Source organism: Diabrotica virgifera, chromosome 4, assembly GCF_917563875.1.
Source record: "Diabrotica virgifera virgifera chromosome 4, PGI_DIABVI_V3a".
Lineage (NCBI taxonomy): Eukaryota > Metazoa > Arthropoda > Insecta > Coleoptera > Chrysomelidae > Diabrotica > Diabrotica virgifera.
In genome coordinates, this window is record NC_065446.1 from 56,221,004 (window position 1) to 56,244,863 (window position 23,860).

Genomic DNA, 23,860 nt, shown 5'->3' on the forward strand with positions numbered 1-23,860 from the left:
TCGTTAATATACAATCTATTTAATACAATCAATAATCAATATACTTATGTAAAATAATTTGTTTTTGTTCTATATAATAAAAATATTTGTTTTGTGTAAAAAGTATCAAAAAAGTTCGAATAGTACAGATATAAAGATGTGCGAGCAAGTAAAATAAAGCTATAATTCAAAGGAGCCAATCGAAAATACTGCGAACGATAGCTTTTGCACTCTGGTTTGTGTCAAACCTAAGGCTTCATGAAGACCTAAGAATCCCGTTCATACAGGATGTGATCACTAAATATAGCACGAAGCACCATGAAGGACTGGAATCACACAGTAACCCCCTACTTCCATCTCTAACAGAACATAATGCCAATAGGAGACTCAAAAGGATCTGGCCAGCTGACCTGAGAAACGGTTGGAGAAAAGTGGTCTTGTCACTGGAGAAGACCTCACCAAGCCAATAAGAACCTTTTGCTCCGCAGCTAGAAAGTTAGCTTATAGAACCTCATTTGTGCTTTGATTGCTAAAGAGTGTGACTTAATAAAAAAACATTGGTTACAGAAATCGGTTTAATTATTATCTAAAATATACGAAAAAACTTACCAGTAAGATTTGGCGAATGTGGCGAGCAAGACAGGCTCATCAATACTAGAGCAGCACTGCATTCATCCATTTGACTGTCTTTGGGACAATCATCTTGGCTCCCACTCGGTCTTCTTTTACGAGATCTGAAATAAAAGGAGATTTTTAATAAATTATTTCGGTATCAATTATTAATTAATGTTTTAAATTAGTGCTACGTTTTAGGCATCTATTGCACTATATATTTTATCAGCAATGCAATTTAGTCATTGTAATCATTGACATGAATGCTGGCATGAAAAAGGATTACTAAAATCTTATAGGAATACCATCAATTAAAGACACCAAACAATCATGGACAAGTACCAAAAATCGAACGAACCATAATCGATTCATACTTCAAAACACTAAAACGCTATAAAACTACATTGTAGACTGCCTACGAAAGCTTACACTTGATAAAACGCATATAATTACCTTCATGTAGAAGGGATGAAAGATATATGGACGTTAGCTTTCATTTTTATTAGTCAAAACAAAAATTTGGTAAAAAAATAGATTATAAGATGGGAAAAGTTACTGAGTTATCGTATTAAGATTAACATTCGTAGCCAAAAAGCAGATATTAAAATTTAACAAGGCGCGATTGATTACTAAAGCGGCACCGACAAACAGCGACCGTAGCACTGCGATGAATTACGTCAAATTACGGTGAAAAATTCAAGGTTCTTCACTGCGACAATGGAATGTGCAAGCTCAGCAAGCGGTGGCTTCCAACGCATCCTTGGAAACCAACGAAGGCGCTGGTTTCCTCGAAAGCGGTGCCGACAACCTGCGATCGTAACACTGCGATGAATGACATCATAAAAAACTGTACCATGCAAAATAATAGCGTTGGTTTCCAACGATGCGTTGGAAGCCACCGCTTGCCGAGCTTGTACATTCCATTGCCTCAGTGAAGAACCTTGAATTTTTCACCGTAATCTGACGTAATTCATCGCAGTGCTACGGTCGCTGTTTGTCGGTGCCGCTTTCGAGGAACCCAGCGCTTTGCCTACTTATACGACACTACCGTAGAGGTGAAAGAAAAATTCTTTGAGAAATTATGGGGAAGAAACTAACAATGAAAATGCCGCGCCTGCTACAATTGTGGCATTCCGAAAATAAAAAAAAGAAACGGATTCTTTCAGCATAAAAAAATTCATAAATTTGCGTGGGATCAAAAAACTAAAAAGTTGAAGACTATGATTTACAATACTATTATCTGCTTAAAACTGACATCCCCGTCACACATAAACATAACGCCACATAACATACTAGATACTAGACACATGTAAATACTCAGACAAAAAGATTAGGCATGCAACATAGAATCTAATGTTTTTTATAACGACTCCACAGTTTTTATATATAACACAAGACTAGGCCAATGGTAAACAAAAACTTAATGACACACTGGACAAAAGGGCATAACATTTTATAAAAATGTATCTGTACCAGGACTACCAGGTGGCAAAAGAGGTCTTTGTAAAATAAGTAATGTTGACTTGGCTTGTCTGTTTGTGATCTCCACTCAAGCAATCTTTTGTCCATTTTCCTTCTTCATTTTTGCATCATGTCCCGTCTCTCTCCTTTTTTAAATACGTTTGATAAGGTCTTCTATTCAGTTTATCTACGAATTTCTTCATTTCTTTTTTCTATTTCTTGGTCCATTTTTCTTCCAAGCTTATTCCCAGCATTGACCTCTTAATTTTACACTGTGTGTTTGTGTGATTTTTTTGTAACGAATGTTATGAAAATGTTGTCTTTAAAAATATTTACTAGGAAAAAAATTGGAAGATAATGATTGAGTGATTTGTAAGAAAATACTAGGGATAACCGGAAAATCCTCAAAAAATCATGGATATCGCACACCTCAAACGAAGAAGTGCTGCATAGAATTAGACAAAGAATGAGAACTTTTAAACACAGTGAAAGTTAGAAAAACATCGTACCTAGGCCACATAATGAGAAATAATAAGTATAATGCCAATATGCTCAACTAATAGTTAAATTAAAGATCGAGAGAAAGAGAGGACTGAAGACTGAAGGAAAAAATATCGTGGCTAAGAAAGGTCCGACAACTACTGACAGGGCTAAATTTTGAATAGCTAATAAAAACAACTGAAGACAGAGAAGAGTTTGCAATTGTAGTAGCCAACCTCCATTGAGGAGAGAGCACTTTAAGAAGAACTAGGGATAAAAAAATTGTTTGAATATATGAAACAAATAATATCAAATGGGAAATTCCTAACAAAATTATATTGCCAAAAAAGGGAATTCAGAGATTGGTATTAACTAAAACAATATGTTAACGACGATACAAAAAAAAAGATATACACAGTTATATGATTTACAAATACTAAAAACTGGAAAATGTAACAAATAAAAAAAAATCGACAAAAAAAATCAATTATGTATACTACGGGTGTGTCTTAAAGGACTGTTCTAGGTATTAAGTCATATACATACACTGATATTTAAAGAAACCTGTAATACAAGATGGATAATTAGTTCAGAGAAATAAGGAAAAAAATATCCTGTTGTTGACACAACCCACTCCAGGCCGAAATAAAATTTTTTAAGTAGTATGGACATCTATAATAATAACCTATATGTTTCCTGTAGCCGATTTTGATGATATACATAGTTATAAACAAATGGAAATCAAAAAACGGTAAATTTTCGCTTTTTTCGTCTATTACCAAAAAGTGAAGAATTTTAAACAAATTTGAGAGTAAGAAATTCATAAATCGTATAAAAAACTTCAATATGGCGTTCGCTGAATATGTCTATCCTTGCTTTCCTATTGGTTGCTTAGAAAATTTCAAAATAAATCATAAATTTTGAGTTTTTATAAATATTCATAACTTATGTAAAAATTAACTTAGAACCTTCTTATTATACGGAATGCTGCTACTTCTGGTGCTTAAATAATACCCTAAATTTCAAAGCAATTGGTAAAATAGTTTAAAAGTTATTTAATTTATTTATCAGAAATTAATTTTTTTTGCAACACTATGAGTCTGAAAATGATGTAAGTTACAGTAATACTTTGGATAGTTTATGAAAGAAAAAGATTTACACTACTAAGGCCCGGTTTTTCAGTGAGCGGTTAAAATTTTGGTTAGCTAACCTAGTTTAAATTTTAACCAATATTTTAACCCTTATATCGTTTTTCAGTGCTTTAAACCAAGATGTGCAATTCTATAGATTTTTGACAGAAAAATAAACAAAATAGAATTTCATAACCTGTTTTATAAATAACAAATAACATAACATTACAAAAATGATTAATGCATTCAAGTTCCGATTTTTCATCTGATGATGAAGATATAATCAAGAATATAATAATACATAATACAATATTTCCCGCGATAACACAAAATGTCGTAATTTAACTAACCTCTTCTGTCAGCAAATATAGATAAACGTCTGTCGGAAAATTCGGAGTTAAACCACCTATGATAGCGAGTCTCGGTTAAAATCTTGGTTAACTTAAACGGGTTTAAGCGATAACCTAGTATTGAAAAATTGATTAACCATAAAAATTTCGGTGACCGAAAAATCTGGGTTAACCCAGCACTGAAAAACCGGCCCTAATTTAATTAAAAAAAAATGAAAAAAAATTCTAAATATTGCAAAATTATTTTGCAAGAACATGTGAATTAAAAAAAGGGGGTGGGGCTAACTTCGTCCCTAATTGTCGCAAGACAATCGTTTTTATTTATAAATGGGTATAAAAATTCAGTCTTTCTAAATATGAAAAAATAATTTTTCTACGGGTAACGATTAAAAAGTTATTCTAATTGTTTATAAGTAAGCAAAAAATCGACATGTTTTTGCAAAATAATTTTACACTGTTTAAAATTAACTTTTCTCATTTTTTTAAATTAATAGAATAAATGTTCTATGTTCTTCTTTCATAAACTGTCCGAAGTATTACTGTAACCTCATAATTTTCTGACTTTAGTGTTGCAAAAAAAATGAATTTGGGATAAACAAATTAAATAACTTTTAAACTATTTTACTAATTGCTTTGAAATTTAAGGTACGATTTAGGCACCAGAAGTCTCAGCATTCCATGTAATAAGAAGGTTCTAAGTTAATTTTTACATAAGTTATGAATATTTATAAAAACTCAAAATTTATGATTTATTTTGCAATTTTCTAAGCAATCAATAAGGATAGACATATTCAGCGAACGCCATAATGAAGTTTTTTATACGATTTATGAGTTTCTTACTCTCAAATTTGTTTAAAATGCTTAACTTTTTGGTAATAGACGAAAAAAGCGAAAATTTACCGTTTTTTATCTTCATTTGTTTATAGAGTCGGAAAAATGAAAGAATACCCATGAACGATCACATTAATCACTTATGTTGTATTTGCTGTCATTTTCTATAAATAACAAACGTTTGTTACAAAAATTTTCTATAAATAACAAACGCAAATACAAAATAAGTGATTGATCTGATCGTTCATGGGTATTCTTTCATTTTTCCGACTGTAACTATGTATATCATCAAAATCGGCTGCAGGAAACATATATGTTATTATTATAGATGCCCATACTCCATACTACTCAAACAATTTGGTTTCGACCTGGAGGGGGATGTGTCACGAGAAAAATCTTATTTCTCTGGACTAAATAAAAAAACGCCACATTAATAATTCTGTGTAGTTATTTTTCCTTTATGGCGATCACTTACATGACAACCATCTCCAACCCTTGGCTTGTTTTCACTACACAAACACACACATGTTTCAACCCATTTACGTATACATATGTCACTTCAAACAAAAAATTAATATTACCTAACGCATTCAAACAAAACACTATTGCACGTAGCACGTAGTTACGTCTTACGTAAAATAGAATACTAGTTAGTATGAACATGCAACTATTCACGTGACTAGTTACTGAGCTTATTGTATTTAAATTGTATGAAATTGAATAAGAATGAAAGTCTATTAAAAAATAATACTGAAGATATAATGGCTATTAAATTCATCGATATCACATTTAGTGAAACTATAACAAATTGTTCCTTTATAAAAGTGTCTTTCTATTTTTTTGGTGTTATATTTAACTGTAAATTCTCTCTATAGGTTTCATTTTCAATATTAGTGAGGGTTTCTTGATATCACTGCAATAGGTAATGTTATCGATTTATTGCCCTAATTATAATATTAATTTTGCTGATAACATAAGAATAAATTAATAGTTGGATTATTCTAGATAACGGCCTCTAACCTTTCTTGTACATGATCTAAGCTCGTGGCCTGAATCACTAAATCAGATCCAACAATAGCTTCGAAAAAATTACAAATTAATTAATATTTGATTTTAAACTAATCTATAGTGTTATAGTGCTATAATATGGGGAGCACATTATGAAAAGAGCACTTGAAGGATGGGAAGAGGGCATCTCAAAGAATGGTCATAAAAATAAACAACCTACGTTTCGCAGATGACACAAATAGTCAAGCAGAGCTGATTGACTTTATACGACTGGTCTAAAACGTAAGTCAAATATTTGGTCTGCAGTTAAACATATCAAAGACAAAGATCATGATAGTGGATAGACTACATAACAATCATCCACACATAATCACAATTGACCGGTTTGAAGTTGTGAGCTCATACTTATATCTGGGATCATTGATCACAAATACAGGGTCACTATAGGAAGAAATAAAACGTAGATGTGATCTAACAAAAGTTGCCATAACGAAAATGACCACAATATGGTAGGAGTAAAAGGGCTAGGACAGTTCGGCGTATTTTCCCATGTAAAATCCCATAAGTAATCGCTAAGGGCCATTCTGCTCATTTTTGTCTCATTTTGTGCAAAGCTCACTCGATGCTGACTCGACCTGATTCGACACAGCGTCGAGTAAGGTCGAGACAGCGTCGAGTCAGGTCGAGTCAGCTTTGCGTAAAATGAGACAAAAATGAGCAGAATGGACCTTAGAGATTTCTTATGGGATTTTACATGGAAAAATACGTCGAACTAGCCCTTTTACTGAAAGGACTGTCAAATTTCAAGAGCGCTAAAGGTGAGGTTGATCAACTGCTTAATATTCCCAATAAATACTGACTTACGGATGAGACTCTTCAACCTTGAGACAATCGCAAAGAAGAAAGATAGACGCCACTGAAATGTTCTGTTGGAGGCGAATGTTACGAATTCCTTGGACCGATTGTGGGACAAATTTTTCAATTTTAAGAGAGCTAAAAGTTAGCCAACGACTCTCCAGTAAAGTTCATCTCCAACAATTAAAATACTTTGGACATGTTATGAGAGCAAACACAGAAAACATGGAAAGACTCATTATATAAGGAAACGTGGAAGACCGAAGATCAAGAGGAATATTCCCAACAAGATGGATCGATCAAATTACAGGAATATGCAAAAGACCTATGCTTGAGTTAAAAGAAATTACCAGAGACAGAGATCTTTGGAGACGAACAATACACGACATCATGTCGTCCACTACACTACCTCCCGGGGGTCAGAATTGAAGAGAGAGATAGTGTTATAGACACAATCATTCTGAAACCAATATTGACCCATGGGATTGACTTATGGAAACATACAGGGATATAGAATACATACTAAAATTCTGCATTCCTCAATAACTATGATACCGACATTCGATTAAAACGTTCAAAAAAGAAAGGATAACTCAAGGGAAACGTCTTAAAAAGACTATTAACTATGGTGTGGAAACATGGGCGATGTTTATGAAGTACTTGGGATTGGGGAAGGCTGGCTGAATGCAACGCAGACCTTGGAAGGGTATTCCTAGGTTCCGGTCAGTTTTGCAGCATCTCCTCCACTCCTAGATGTACGGGATCTCAACTCTATAAGTGAATGCGAGTTTATTAATCTTAATCAAGCAGGCGTTGCATGTTTTGTCAGCATGCATGAGTAGAAAAGAATATTTTGTGAATAACACGCACATACAAAACGAGTACACTCATATAAAAAAGACAAGTGAATTCCTTACCTTAAAAATCTTAATATCGCCCCGAAACTATTTTCTTGTGGCATCTTAATGCAATTTAGTATTTTTGGTGTGAATAAGTCACATTTAAAAAAATAACAGATCTTTAAAAAATAACCGGAAAATGCTCTACCAGAAACAACAAACGTAACAACATATGAAAGAACGGACATCACAGAACAAGACGTTACCGAAGCACTAGAAAAACTGAAAAACCAGCTCGTAATGGTGAAATATTAAATGAACTAATCAAATATGGATTAAATATTCTTATTAAACAACTTCCAAAATTAATATAGAAGTTAACTACACACAATATAATACTTGACGAATAGCAATAATGTTAATGTTTTTGAAAGGAGATCTTAAAAACCCCTATAACTTGGAATAATTGTATTAATCACCACTCAGCTAATTAACAAGTTAGCAAATGGTAGCAAATGCTACGAAAAAAATTACTGTTAATTAGTTTTACGAAGAAAATTTAAAAATCAGTTGTTATCAACGGAAGGAAAAACTAGAAGTATAAAGGTGTGTTTAGAACAGTAATGGCCTGCAGCTGATAGGAACCTGACGCCAAGGCTATTAGAAACAACGAAAATCAAAGTATTTCATAGAATAACAAAACTTTATTATACAGAGTAAGGAAGGCAGATATATAAGGCACATATATGCCAAATCGAAGAAGTAAACATGTGGATCAAGAATAGAACAAATGAAAGATCAAGTGGAGAACCAGGAACAGGATCAAGTGAAGAACATAATAACCAAATGTAATGAGGACTTCAACCGAATTATTGTAAATAGAGTAGTAAAAACCGCAATAGATCAATAGATGAATTACCAGCTGAAAGAAAATCAACGGGAAGATCAAGAAAACGATAACCAGACATTTTCTACAACTTAAAACCTGAAACCGTCGAAAAGAACAAAGACAATCCAGAATCAACAAGCTGAGAATGCAAGCATTATCATAACGACAACTTTGTTTACGGTTAGCAAACATCATTTCTATCTATATACACTACTCGTACCTTTCTAATTAGCCTTCTTCGGTCCATCTTTGGACATAGGCCTCCCCAATCCTTTTCCATTCTTCTCTGTCTGTCGCTTCAGTTATCCACCTAGAGCCCACGTGCTTCTTGACATTATCTGCCCATTTCATTTGTGGCCTTCCTCTGCTTCGTTTATATTCCCACGGTCTCCAATTTATAAGAATTTTGTTCCATCGGTCTTCTTTTTGTCTTATATTGTATCAGGCAAATCTTCATTTCAATTTTGCAACTTCTTGTCTAACATCCCTAACTTTTGTTTTCTCTCTTATTCACTCGTTTCTCTTTTATTAGTCTTATGCGCAACATTTGTCTTTCCATTGTTCTTTGTGTTTTTATGATTTTGTCCATGTTTGCTTTTGTAAACGTCCACGTTTGGGAACCATAAGTGAGAACAGGGTCCAGTATACCTTGGTCTTAAGATGTTTTGGATATCTTTTGTTTTTAAGGATGTAGCTTAGTTTGCCAAATGCAGCCCATGCTAGTCTAAGTCGTCTTTTGATCTCTGCTGTTTGGTTTTCCTTGTTAAGTTTTATAATATATCGACGGTTGAAAGGTAAAAGGTTGTAACCAACAAATAAACTTTTTTCAGGAAGTAGAAAAAACGTTCCATTTAAGTAACTTTATGAGAAATTAACCAAATCATTAATTTGTAGATCAATCATTGATCTATAAATTAATGAAAAAAAATGTTAGGTTAGTTCCTCATCAAATTACTTAAATGGAACGTTTTTTCTACTTCCTGAAAAAAGTTTATTTGTGGGTTACAACCTTTTACCTTTCAAGCGTAGAATCGTGAACTTGTTCTATTTCATCTTCTCCGATCCTCATTGTGATGTCCTCATCTGTATTTGTTATGATTTTGGTCTTGCTGTAATTCATATTAAGGCCTATCTTTCCAGCTTCTATGTCCAGGTCTTTGATCATTTCTATAAATATATTACTATAATTATATTTGTTGTATAATAATATCACTATTTAGCGTATATAAATGGTATTAAAATAATATTTATCTACTCTGTCATATTTTGTTTAAGTTTTTAGTTTGTGAAAACTGTTATTATAGATAGCAGTGCGTGAAGGGTTTAAAGTGTGCCTGAAGTAACAATGTATTTTAAATGGGATTTACTTTTTCGCACATTCTCAATCGGTTTTTTGGCACACTTTCATATAATCAAATATCCTTAACTTTCGCGTTGTCATGGTGATGACAATATGAGCAATGACTTACAAACAATTTTTTGACAGTTTTGTGGTTTGAAAGTATGTAGTTAGGATTTTTAAATGTCAAAGTTCTAAAAATTGTAGAATAGAAATGAATTCTAGTGACGAAGAGTTACAGTTTTTTTATTTGTTTATCGTAGATAAAAATATTGTATGAAACTGTGCGTGAAGTACTTTTTGCGAACTTACGCGATGTATAACACTCGCTCCGTTGTCGCTCGTGCTCTAAAAATCGCGTGCGTTCGCAAAAAGCATACTTCACGAACTGTTTCATAAATAACTATTATTAAATAGTTCGTGAAGTATGCTTTTTGCGCACGCACAGTTTTATACAATATTTTATCTACGATAAACAAATAAAAAAACTGCAACTCTTCGTCACTGGAATACTATTGTACAATTTTTAGAACTTTGACATTTAAAAATTCAAACTTCTTTCAAACTACAAAGCTGTCAAAACTTTTGTTGTAATTTATTGCTCACATGTCATCACCATGACAACGCGAAAATTAAGGATATTTGATTGCCAAAAAATGTATGTGTGCCAAAAAAGAGTGCGAAAAAGTAAACCTCATTTAAAATACATTGTTTCTTCACTTAAACCCTTCACGTACTGCTATCTATAATAATGACAGTTTTCACAAACTAAAAACTTATACATAATATGAGATAAACTAGATAAATTTATATACAATATATAACTTGAATTTACACGATTATAATATGCCGTAAGTCGAAACTTTGATTTTTGGGAGATCGGCAGGAATCCAGGAGGCGTACACAGGAATCCGTCAGTAGATCGGCTCCAAGTATTGCAGGAGCGACGACGTGCAAACTAACGACCAGACTTCGCGAATTTATAAAGAAAACAAAGTTTTCGTTGAAAAAGACGAAAAGCTCCTAGTATGAACATCAAGCAAAAGTAATATTATCTTCTCTTTAACCGGTTTACTGCCAAAGATATCACCTATAAATACCGTTTACACCACAAATGACGAAGTTAAGGTCGCTTTTTAACAAAATCATACATGAAATTCCGAGTGATTTACAAAACGTTGACCCTTGATTTCAAAAAATTGGAGGAATGACTGCGATTTTTTTTAATCAAACAATGACCGTCTACGGCGTCTACCTTACCTGACTGTCTTGAAATGGAAATGACACGCAGGGTCAACATTCTAGATTATTATTAAATTCTAAACTTTTTAAAAACACATTACCGATTATTTTTCTAGGGCATTGGTTTTTAATCGCTTCTTTCTTATCTACGACTACACAAAATCAGAGGATGTAATATGGCTAGTCTTTATTTAATATTCTTAAAAGGTTAAAACACGAAAATAGTATTATCACTGTTTTTAGTTACTTTTACTTTTATTGTTTAGAATATTTATCGATATCAATAAATTGTAAATACAAAGCGTTTAAATTTTAGGAAATGATTATAAATCTAGTCCAACCGTAACAATCAAATCGGTCGTATAGAATAATGTTCAAAATAGTAAAGTCCCAAAATTCATGAAAGATTTTAATTTGCCGCTATTTGTGCAGTAAAATAACAAAACAAAAACAGATTGCCAACTGACAGTTTAAGATTAGTAAAAATGGAGGGGTACATGAGTTTTCATTAGGTTTGTTCCAACAGCCAACCCAACCGTTGGCTATCGACGTGGCTAGCGATGTGAGTCGAGAATATTTCCAAGCGAATATTCGCGAACATTGAAAGTTTCCGAGAATATTCGCCTATAAATAATGGAAATATTCTCCTAACCGCGAATATTCCCGGAAACTTTCAATGGAAAATTCTCGAGAATATTTCCGAGAACTTTCAAGAATGTTTCCGAGAACATTCCATAATATTTTCGAGAACTTTTGATAATGTTTCCAAGAACTTTTGAGAATATTTCCAAGTGCCTTTTGGACATAAAAGTCAGTGACGTAATTTGAATTTACGTGGAAGTAGCGCTATTTAATTCACACGGCCGGCGAACCGATACCACTGCCAATTACAGAAGGAACATTGTTTTGAGCATTACCTTCATTAATTTTATTCTAAAAATGCCTAAAGCTATACTAAAATCACAATAAAGATGCACTAGAAATAAACAAATTAAGACACGTTAAATGTTACGAGGAGTACTCCAAAACCATGATTTACAATGTATAAACTTTGCAAATCATGATTTGGGATTTACAATGTATATACATTGTGAATCATGATTTGGGAGTGCTCCTCGAACATTAAATGTGTCTTAATGTTGTTCTGAAGCTATTTTCTTGTGGCATTTTTATAATCAAGTATATTCAAATGGGAAATAAGTATATTTATTTTGTATTTTGACAACGACACCCGACTTGGGTGTCGAAACGTTAATAAAATCATTTTTAGGTAAAATTGTGGCTTATTTCCCATTTGAATATACTTGATTAAATGTGTCTTGGTTTGTTTATTTCTAGTGTATCTTTATTGTGATTGTAGTATAGATATAATGCATGGGAATATTTTAAAAGTGAACTAATAAATAAAGAGCAAAAATTCAAAACTACAATAAAGTTATATCATTAAAACTTCCTGTAAAAACTAGATGGGGTTCAATCCTTAATTGTATAAATAACATTATTGCAACTAAAAGTGCTTTACCGATGCTTATGGTCACAGAGGGGGAAAATTTTAAATGTTCACGGAATGTTAAACAGAACTGCCTGGATGATGAACTATTTTGGATAAAGTTGCAAAAAGTAGCAGTTGTGCTAACACCAATTAATTGTGAAATGGATTAGGTACTTTATTGAAAGGAAATATGTTTAAAATATCCCAGGTTGTCGAGACATTTAAGGATACAGAAAATATTTTTACTGAGTACATTCCATTACTTCCAATCAGTAAGTCTGAAGAAACAGAATGCTTATCTAAATTTGAAAATAGAAAAAATGGCAGTGAAACCTTTGCACTATGCTGCAAACTTACCCGATTCTTCTTTAACAGGACAAAGCCTCACTGGTGAAGAGCATATATTAGCTATGCAGTATATAGACAATATATTAACCAATCATCCCAAGTTTATTGACAAAAAAGAAAATATTTTTACAAAGTTCTGTGCAAAAGCAGACCTTTGGTCAATTGATTTTATTTAGCTTTCAGCACGATCAGTAGATTGTATAAGCTGGTGACAAGGAATGTACACCAAAACTTCTTTAAAAGCTTAGGCAATTACAATACTGGGGTTACCAGCTTCCTACGCCGAAACAGAGCGTAGTTATAGCACATACTCTTTCATACATAATAAAATGAGAAATAGACTGACTATAGATAGAGCAGAGAAGTTAATGTATAATAGCTCATAATGAAAATCTCCTAAAATACCATAAACATGGAAAAATGACACTTGTGTGATGAGTTTCTTTCTCATCTGTTGGAACCAGGGCAAGACTCTAGATCTATATCAGAAAATGAAAGATTAAGCGAGACGGAGAGAGACTCTTCATAATACAGAGTCCAACTTATGTAAAGAAAATTTCTCTGACTCACAAGAATAGACCCTTATTTTCATATATTTTATAATTATAATTCCTAAGAATTTTGTAGTTTCTTCTGTTATTATTAGTTAAGAAAAAACTTTCTGCTTTAATACCATATAGGAATACAGATTACCTGAAGTAAGTTCCTATATAGTCAATTTTGGTTTGTTTATTGTAACGTTATCTTTTTTTATTTTAATATATTTTTTAATAAAATAACTTTTTTAGTTTTAGTTATAATGACTAATAACAAATATTCAGAGTATTTTTGGACATTTAATTTTTAACGGATTTTTTCTGTAGTCGTAATACAACAACAATAAGTAAACCTAACTACTGATTTGTATAATTTATTATAATAATTTTAATAAAAATGCAATATTTCCATAAGTCTCCGAAAGTTTCCAATATTCCCGGAAAGTTTCCGGAAACTTTCCGGCGTTCGAATCTTCCCGGAAATTTTGCAACACTAGACGTGGCGAATAGAGACGGACAAAATCAGTGAGGACATGTAACGGTTACTTTTGATACCGGTTCTCAGTGGTACTGAGTACAAATACTGATTACAAAATACTGATGTATCTGATCCTTGTACTGAATTGAGTAGGCAACTTAAAATCGGTATTTCCGTACTTGTAACTAGTAACGTTTTAAAAATATCTTACACGTCCCTAGTAGTCGTAGCGGTATGACTTTCGAAAACATCGAATTTGATCATAAGCGGGTGCATAAAACGATATCTTACACTGAGTATTTTATTTCTGCACACAATACCTACATATTTAAAATAATCTCTCTCTGCTACTGCTCGGTCATAACTCATATTCCTCAATTTACTGCTCGAATCACAATCATTTACAATTACTGCAGGATCGCAATCATTTACAATTACTGCAGGTCATAATTCATAATCCCTCCGCTACTGATCGGTCATAAAAAATAACACTATTTGTAATAAACAAAAATGTAATATGCCGACAAGTTGAATTTGAGGGTAATACGATATTTTTATCGATCACGGTTTAAGTAACATTAATATTTTCTAATAATGTGTTTTTGTAAAGGCATAACTTTGATTATTAATTTCGTATAGCCGCTTATTTAGTCTACCAAAAGTTATCAGAATTTAATGACAAAGATAACGCAGTTTTCACTCGGGTGTTGACTATGCTAATATTTTTATTTATCATAATAAATTGTACTTAGGTACCATCCGTATTCATTTCAGGTACGTCCACCTCGCAAACAAAAACAAGTAAAAATAAACATCTGGCGGTGGTGAGTCACGTGTCCCACGACCCAAGAAAACTGTACGCCGATGACAAACGTTCCCAAGCTTGACCTGCGAACGAATGAACTGATAGTAGGATGCGCAGAACTGTCTACGCAGTTCGCCGGCGCAGGTTGTGTCTGGCTTAGGTTCAATTTACGCCGGGCCTTACATGGACGGTTCTCGGTTGTGTTGGAACAAACCTATTGTTGACAATATTAAAAAAAAATTGTACAACATCGGAATATTGATTTAACGTCAATAACTCTGAAGAGAATAATTGAAAAATTCAGGTAGACTGGATTAATGACGCTAAACAGACTGGTTGTCCAAAAACAAGCCACTCAAATGGCAATATCGGAGCAGTGCGTGAGAGAGAGTATTGGTGAAAGTCCTGGAACATCAATTCGGCGACGTAGACAAGAATTACAAATTTCAAGAAGTTCTCTACATCGTATACTCACTAAAGATTTGCATCTCCACGCTTAAAAAGATCAAGTGACACAAGAACTGAAGCCTAATGAATGTATTGAACATCAAAAAGTGGATGGCAGCGGCGGCTCGTGGGTCAATCTTCAGGGGGGTCATTTTGGTTTGAAAACTTCAAACTGTTGATTTTTTAAAGTATTTAAAAGATCTTTTAGCATTTATATTTTAGATAAAAAATACAGACTTAGATAAAACTCAATACTATTTACCCTAGTTTTCCGAAAATTAAATTTGTCTTTTTTTAGAGTAAATCTTTTAAAAAATATAGGAAAAATGGTATGAACAGGTTATTGACTGATATATAGATAGGAATATTTATAGTATAATAAATTGTAAATTTATTAAAACGAAACTTACTTTAAATATTTTTATATTTTAAGTCAATTCTTCTATCCTTTAGTTCTGCAAAATAGTCTATGACCTTCTCATTGAAATTTGGAATGCTCTTGACAAGCGTTTTCTCGATGCTCAGCATAGACAAGGCACTAAGTCTAGGTTGTCCCATCGTATTACGCAGGAATGTTTTTACTCTTTTTAAAGTAGAAAAACATCTCTCACTTTCCACGGTTGTCATAGGGAGTGTGCACAAAATATTTAATAACTTCACTGCTTCAGAAAATGTTTCAGACAAATTCATGTTAATAAAAAGCTGAAGTATGGCTACTGCACCAGCACTATTGCGAAAATCCTCACGACAATATAAGACTTCAAGTTCCGATTTTAGTTTGGAAATATTCACTGTGGGATAATTAGCCGTCACCATTTTTAAAATATTTTGCGGAAAGTTGGTAGTGTATGCTTCAAATTTCTCTATGTAGAATAACTGTGAAATCATGAGATGATCATTGAAACTAAACCTGTGATTTATTTCAGATATAATAATATCACAAATTTCAAGTGCAGTTCGTCGCTTTGGATCCTCTGCAGTAGTTTTTCTTTTTTTTGCTGTTGATGTGCTTGGTACTTCTGATTCCAAAATAGTATTTCTAATTATTTGGATATTGTTGTTAAAAGACAGGATACAATTTTTGACAGATATAACATCAATGTCTCGCATTTGCAATTGTTTAAACAATATATCAACATGGGGCATTATTTTATGGAAAAAATTTAACCAAAATAAAAAATGCTCATCTTCCAAATGTCTTTTTAAACCAGTTGCTTGATTTATATTGTTACCATCTTGCTCCTCATCAATAATTTCCTCTAAGCAAGATTTTAAATCATCTTTATAAGTGTATACAATTTCAACACATTTTGTATTGAAAGCCCATCGAGTAGGCGCAGCTTTAGGTAGCCTTACTTTAACCACTCTATCCAGAACCATCGTACGTTTTGGAGATCGGCCGAAAAAGGACGAAAATCCGTGTAAATTTGCAAAAAATATTTTTATCGGTTTGTGTTGACTCGCCGCTTTTTGGAGGATAAGATTAAATTGATGGGCATAGCAGTGAATGAAGTGTGCATTTGGGTATATTTCTTTAATTTTTGTTTGTACTCCTCCCAGTTTACCGCTCATGACTGATGCACCATCGTAACTTTGGGCAATCAATTTTTCAGGTGCTTCATTAATTTTTAATAATTGAAGTTCTTCCAATATTACATTAGTTAAATGTTGTGCTGTAGTACCTAGGGGGTTAACAAATTTCCAAAATCTTTCATGTACAATACCAGTTAATACATATCGCAATATGATAATCATCTGCGTTTTATTGGAGCTGTCTGTGGTCTCATCTACTTGAATGGCCACAAAATTTGTCTGGCCAATCTCCTTCATGATATGAGTATGCACAATGGCTAACATTGATTCTAAAATATCGTTCTGAATTGTTTTCGATGTTCCTTTAAATACTGTACTTTTTTCAATGTGTTCTTTAAACATTAAATCCAGTTCAGAAACAAAATCGATAAGGCCCAGAAAAATTCCACGATTATTGGAGCTGTCACTTTCGTCATGACCGCGCAATGCAATTTCGAAAACTCCACAAAATTTTACACAGTCGATTAGTTTGTTTAAAATATACCTATTTTTAGATACCAATTCATTAAAGTCATGCACAGATTTACGATATACACTATCAAGTTGCTGTCTTATGTTAACACGTCCTAAACTTGCGTAACTCATTGATGAATTTATATGAGTAGTTGAAGAGGCATGTTTTGTAATTTTCACTTTTAAATGCTTAATGTCAGTTACTCCATTTTTCGCCCATACAGCGTCATTCGAAAACAGTAAACACGGATAGCAAAAAAATGCATTTCTCACACTGCAGCCACAAATCCAATCACACAAATTGTACATTGATTCTTTAAAATATCTTTGAATGTCCTTACCCCTATCCTTTGTTGTTTGTTTTAAATTCATGTTTGGTTTTGGTCGACCACTTTCTTTTTTCTCAAGCCGCCGTTCATAATTTAGTGTTCCAGCAGATTTTAAGGCAATTATTTCGTCAACAACACTCATCTTGTTTTTGTTACAATCACAAAAAAATCCAACAAAACAAAATAAATTACGCAAATACGCCGCGATCGATATAGACCTGCCGTGAAGTGCGGTCAGCAGACGGTAACTAACTAAACGTGAGGCCGTCGACTCTACTAGAGGTATACGACGGAAAGGTCACTCCCACTCTCGCCCACGAAATTGCTATCTGCCGTCTCTTTTCTATTTTACATGCATTTGTCCATAAGCCATAAGAACTGTATATAGACAATTTAAAATACGGCCCAGCCACGGGCTTGTGTATAGCGCGAGGCGCGACGTTATTATATCTATTATATTTGTTTTGCCAATGCAGACTGCTGAGAGAGAATTTTATATTTCAGAGTGAAGTTTTAGATAAAAGATATTTTTAATAAAATTGGTATTTTTATGAGATTATTTTAGGGGGGTCATTGACCAATTGACCCTAAGGAGGAGCCGCGCTTGGTGGATGGTGATTTTTCGAGCAAAATCATCCTAAGCGATGAAGCTCATTTTGAACTTAAGAATCGTCAAAATTTCCGCATTTGGGGTTCTGTAACTGTCAAAAAGCAAAAATGCATCTACAACGTGTCATTAGGTTTGTTCCAACTCGATACAAAACCGTTCTTGAACGGTTACGAGTATGCGCAGTAATGAAAAATGTGTTACTGCGCATAATTATTCGTTATTGTGCATGCGCGTAACGACTCAAGAACAATTTTGTATCGAGTTGGAACAAACTTATTGTTTGGTACGGATTTTGGGCTGGTGCACTGGACCAGCATAAGGCTTTGAACATAAGGCTGGTCAAGCAGTGACTGTTACTGGTGCTCGATATCGCAATTTGATAAAAGAGCTCTTGATATCTAAATTGGATGATATTGGTATTGGTACAAGTGCTGTGTATAGATATTCGTCTTTATGCAGTGCGCAGACAATTCCAGTGCACCAATCTTCTAGCATTTGTTTAATGTTTCAGACTATTATTGTGTAGTGTTTGAAAACTGTATTGAAAATTTTTTAACTGTATGGATATACCCTCTATTTAACACTCACAGTGAATAGTGGTAGGGGAGCCCAAGCGGGGATTTTTGCAGTTACTCGAGCGCGTCAGATTATCATATGGGGAGAAACCTGGTACCCTGCAGATGTACCTCTACCATATATTGGCTCTTAACACAGGGAAGTTCGTTAAGGGGGACCGAAAAAAAATCTATCCTTAAAAATACTCGAAATTGTCAGATTAAGATAAGGTAAGTTAAGTACGTGCAAAAGAGTGTATATTTAAAAAATCTGACGATTTGAACGGGGCGTAAGGAATTAGGCGAGTCAAAAAGTTTCATAAAAAAAACAAATATTTCGCGAAATGAACGTCAGATCGAAAAACTAAATAAAAACGTCTTCAATATTTTTCAAAAACCTATCGAACGGTACTAAACATGACTCCCCACGGAGAGGGGTGGGGTAAATTTAAAATTTTAAATACAAACCCCGCGATATTACGCAAAATAAACATCAGATCGAAGAACTGCAAAATACACTTTCAAAATGTTTTTGAAAAATCTATCGAATGGTACCAAACACGACACCTCACGGAGGTGGGGTGGGGGGTTACTTTAAAATCTTAAATGGGACCCCCAAATTTTTCTTGCAGATTTGGATTCTTTACGTAAACATAAGAAACTTTTATTCGAGACATTTTTTCAAATTATGGATAGATGGCGCTATAATCGGAACAAACGATTGTTGGAAATGGAAAATTTAATTAAAAAGTGGAAAGTCCCCACTAAAATGGAAAATTTTATTTAACTTTTTTTGGTTTTAGGACCTAATAATCACAACCCAATAGGTCCCCATAACGCTCGAGTGACTGCAAATTTGGCATACTTTGCTCCCCTACCATAGGTATTGTTCAAGAAATATTTATGTGGCATCTTAGTTTTATGATCTCTGTTAAAAATATTACCACATAATAATTAACCTTATACTGCTTACTCTTAATGGTTTACATTTCGTTAACTTTTAGTGTTAATGTTTTTAGTATAAAAATTCTGAAATTTCCATTAGCACCAAAGCAATACTTAGTCATCCAGGCCGTTTCTTTTTATCAACTGTTTCTTTATTACAAAACACAGATATTTTTATTGCCGATATTTTAATGCGTTTTAACGAAATTAATATGTAAGATTCCAATATAAAAACTAGCAAGATATAGAAGATATTACTAAAATGGCAGTAAAAACACAATTTCAAAGAAAACAAAAAGGAATAAAACTAATTTTCAGAACCTACAAAAAAGAAGATATCGTCACTGATTTGCAAAAAGATGCCAAGTAACATTCTTATATTTTTACTATGTGGAACTTAGCTCCTTTTTACACAACCAGTTAAAAAAATGTTACATGGCACCAAAAAATTATGAGACTATCTCAACAACAATAAGTAATATGTAACAATAAGTAACATGACCCCTTTTTACAGAATAGGTAGAACATTCGTACCTATCATTTTTGCACATAACTCCTCTTTTGAGTAAAATGTCACTTGGCACCTTTTTGCAAATCAGCGACGATATAAAGCCGGCCACTCACGGTACTGCGGTGTCTTTCGACAAGATCTTCGATGATATCAATTTCTGCAGTACTGCAGCAGACAGGCTAGTCCGTCTGCGGTCACATTGTACGATTTCGTTGGATGCACGGTCACACAAGATTAAAATGTTTGCCAATTAGTCGAATTCGACAAAGTTGAACGACGCCGCAGCACAGTGAGTGGCCGGCTTAAGGAAAAAATGGTTCTAAAATATTATAACAATATCTCCCTTTTTAAATTGTAAAAATGGTGTTTAAAAGTCAAGGAGAAAAACTAGTTGAAAAAGTGCATAAACTAATAAAAACCATATGGGAAGGGAAATCGAGGAAAAAATGCCGAAAAAACGAGATTATTTCACAAGCTTATGCCAGCTGATGTAGCTAGAGCAGCTAGAATAACATGGTTGGGATATTTACAAAGGACCAATGAAGAAAGGGTACCTAAAAATTGATAAACAACAGATGGATAAGCATGGTAACCTAGAAAAAGATGATTAGATAAGTGGGATAGAACCTTAAAGAAAAATGTGGTCAAAATTTGAAAGGATCTTGATAAATGAAAATAAACAAAAAAGAGATTTATGGCAACTATCCATTAAATAAATTTTAAATAGGTTCAAAATACTCAGATTGTCAATTTGTTCCATTATGTTCCTCTATATTTCAACCCAATATTTGTGCTGAAGTTTTCGTTTTTTCTCTATTTTGAAAATTCTGTTTGTTTCATTATGGCTGTAACGATCCTGACAAACGAGAAAACTGTAATATCTAGGCCACATAATGAGAGGTGAAAAGTATTCCCTGCTAAGGCTTATAATCCAAGGAAAAATCTCGGGAAAGAGAAATGTGGGACGTAGGAGGATTTCGTGATTGCGAAATTTAAGGGAGTGGTACAAGTGCAATTCAACACAATAATAATTGTTCAGAGCTGCAGCCAACAAAGTTAAGATTGCTGTGATGGTAGCTAACCTCTGATAGGAGACGGTCCTGCAAGAAGAAGAAGATCCTGACAGTGCACACGCTGCATCGAAAAGTGCAGTTCAGAACACCAACTTTGAGCACACGCGTTGGACAATTTTATTATGTTAATTAAAAAACGACGTGGCAGACAGTCGAACATAGTTTTATTGTTGGACCTTCAAATAATCAATTTCACTATTTTGCATTCATTTTAGTTGTATAGAGGTCGATAAACAACTAAAGTATGCTAATTCGTTCTGGCTTTAAAAAATTATTTGTGTTTTATGTTAGTTTCATGTTCAAGGGTTAGTAGGACAGAACGCTAAGGTCGAATATATTTCAAAAGTCAGACGGATCGATAGACATATAGCTTAGTAGATTGAAAACTACTGGCATTGAACTGTCAGCAAAATGTATGACTAATTATTACATAAAGGTCAAAACTAAACTAAACTTTCCGAGATGAAATATAGTAGGTATTTTCAGGAGTGAATTTTATCAATGTGTCAACTCATAATTAGAATATATTTTATGTTTTTAAACATAAACACCAAAAGGAACTCAAAATTTGTGTTGTATATCTGTAATATCAAACAACAAAAACATTGTTCGCTTATATACAAGCGAAACACGGATGCTTAAAAAATCAGAAATATATATATACACCGTTTTTAGGCGTCAACGCCCTTCCGGTAGGGATCTATGGAGGAGTGTCACCGAGCCGCAAGCCCTTATCCCTTGCCGTACCGCTCCTCCATAGGCCGATCAAAAATCAGAAATATAACTTTTACAAAAGATGACCTATGGAGAAGCAGGAATAATAAAGAACTTAAAAAACTATATAATGCACCAGAAATAACGACAGCAATCAAAACACAGAGAATACGATATTTTAGAACAAATTGAAAGGGTTGGAAAGGAAAGAATGCCGAAAATCGAAAATGGTACTACCACGAAAGCCAATACAAAAAAAAGAATAAAAGGTAGACCAAGAAAGAGATGGAGGGACAGCGTACATGAAGGCTCACAAAAAAGTAATATTGAGAATTCGAAAGAAAAAACATTGGACAGAAAACAATGGAAGGAAGTGGTTAGGAAATGTATGGAAAGACTGTAAAAATATTAAGTGTAAACTTTAGCCATAGGCCTTCAAGGCTTGTTGAGCTTTATAAATAAATAAACTAGACGATAAGCAAAAATGTTTTCCACATTGAGATAAATAAAGGCTGAAAAAAATGCCTAGGGATTAATTCTTACAAAACATAGTATTATTTATTATCATATCAAATGAATGTCATAGTAAATTCAATTGAAATCAAGTGGGTTGTTATTTTATCTATTATTTTTGTAAAGAGGAAGTGTTACAAATAAAAATCTATGTTACTATCACTTTTGCGGCCTAGATTCCCAGACCTTTCTCTAATATTACTTCGTAATTCTTATTACTTTCACTGAAACCGTTTGAACATTGTTTAAAACCGTAAAACTGAGTTCCGTATTATTATTTTTATTTACAAAATTGATTTTCTTACTGACTAAGAATTTCGTTCTTATTAAGACAACTCAGTGGTTCGATATAATTTTTGCAAGGATTTGTCATGGGCAATGTTCAATTTAGATCTATCTATTTTGTCAGATAAAAATGTTAAAATTGGTGTTAAATTTAATATGTAATGGCTTGAAACTTTCAAATATTTGCCTAATCATATAACAAATAGGTTTAACCCAAAAAATAGTTGTAATATCAGCTACTATTTATTTAAATGAAGAAATTCGTCTGATATCTACTAATTTTATAGTAAAGAATTAATATCAAAAGAAGTGTGGAAATATGTATGTATATTATTGTGAGAATTAATGCGAACACATATTTTTCACAATTTTACCTTTTTTGCAGTTATACCAACCTTTATCAACAATATCAGATACACGGACGACACAGTCATTATTGCAAAAAATTTAAAAGATTAGTAAATCTAGTCAGTGAAGCAAGTTATCGGAGAAGCCTAAAATTCAATATTTCAAAGACAAAGTGGATAGCAGTTGGAAAGATTAATGTAGATCAAGGCGTGTTTTCTCTTGATGGAGAGGAAATAGAACTGGTAAACCATTTTAAATACGTTGGCAGTTGGTTAAATGTAAATTGCGATTGTGATGAAGAGATAATAACCAGGATTGAAATATCACGTAAGGCTTTTATGACCTGGAAACCAGTTTTATGTAACCGAAGCCTGTCGATGAACATTCGCAAGAAGGTCCAAAAATGTTACGTGTGGTCTATATTATTGTATGGTTGTGAGACATGGACGTTAAAAACCACAATGCTAAATAAATTAGAAACATTCGAATTGTGGTGCTATCGACGAATCCTAAAGATATCGTGGGTTTCGCACACTTCCAATGAAAATGTTCTCCAAATGATGGATTCAGAACGTCTGCTCATAAACATCATAAAGAGGAGAAAAACAGAATACATACTTCGGCCATATAACTAGAGGACCTAAATACCATCTACTTCGCCATAATACAAGGAAAAGTGGAGGAAAATAGATGGATTGGAAACAACACCTTATCAGAAGAATTTCCAGTAACAAAAGGATTACGACAAGGATGCTGCTTCTCCCCAGTACTATTTAAGATATATTTAAATGAAGCACTAAAACACTGGAGA

The 23,860-nt window shown here is 33.3% G+C and overlaps 1 protein-coding gene across 1 annotated transcript in view; it reads right to left on the bottom strand.

Moving 5' to 3' along the window:
- LOC114331803 (zinc finger protein 395) overlaps positions 1-23,860 on the bottom strand; it is a 343,721-nt gene that overhangs the window by 152,080 nt on the left and 167,781 nt on the right. The window contains exon 3 of the mRNA XM_028281470.2: positions 589-713. Within this exon, the coding sequence (XP_028137271.1) occupies positions 589-713 (125 nt within the window). The remainder of the gene's footprint in view (positions 1-588; positions 714-23,860) is intronic.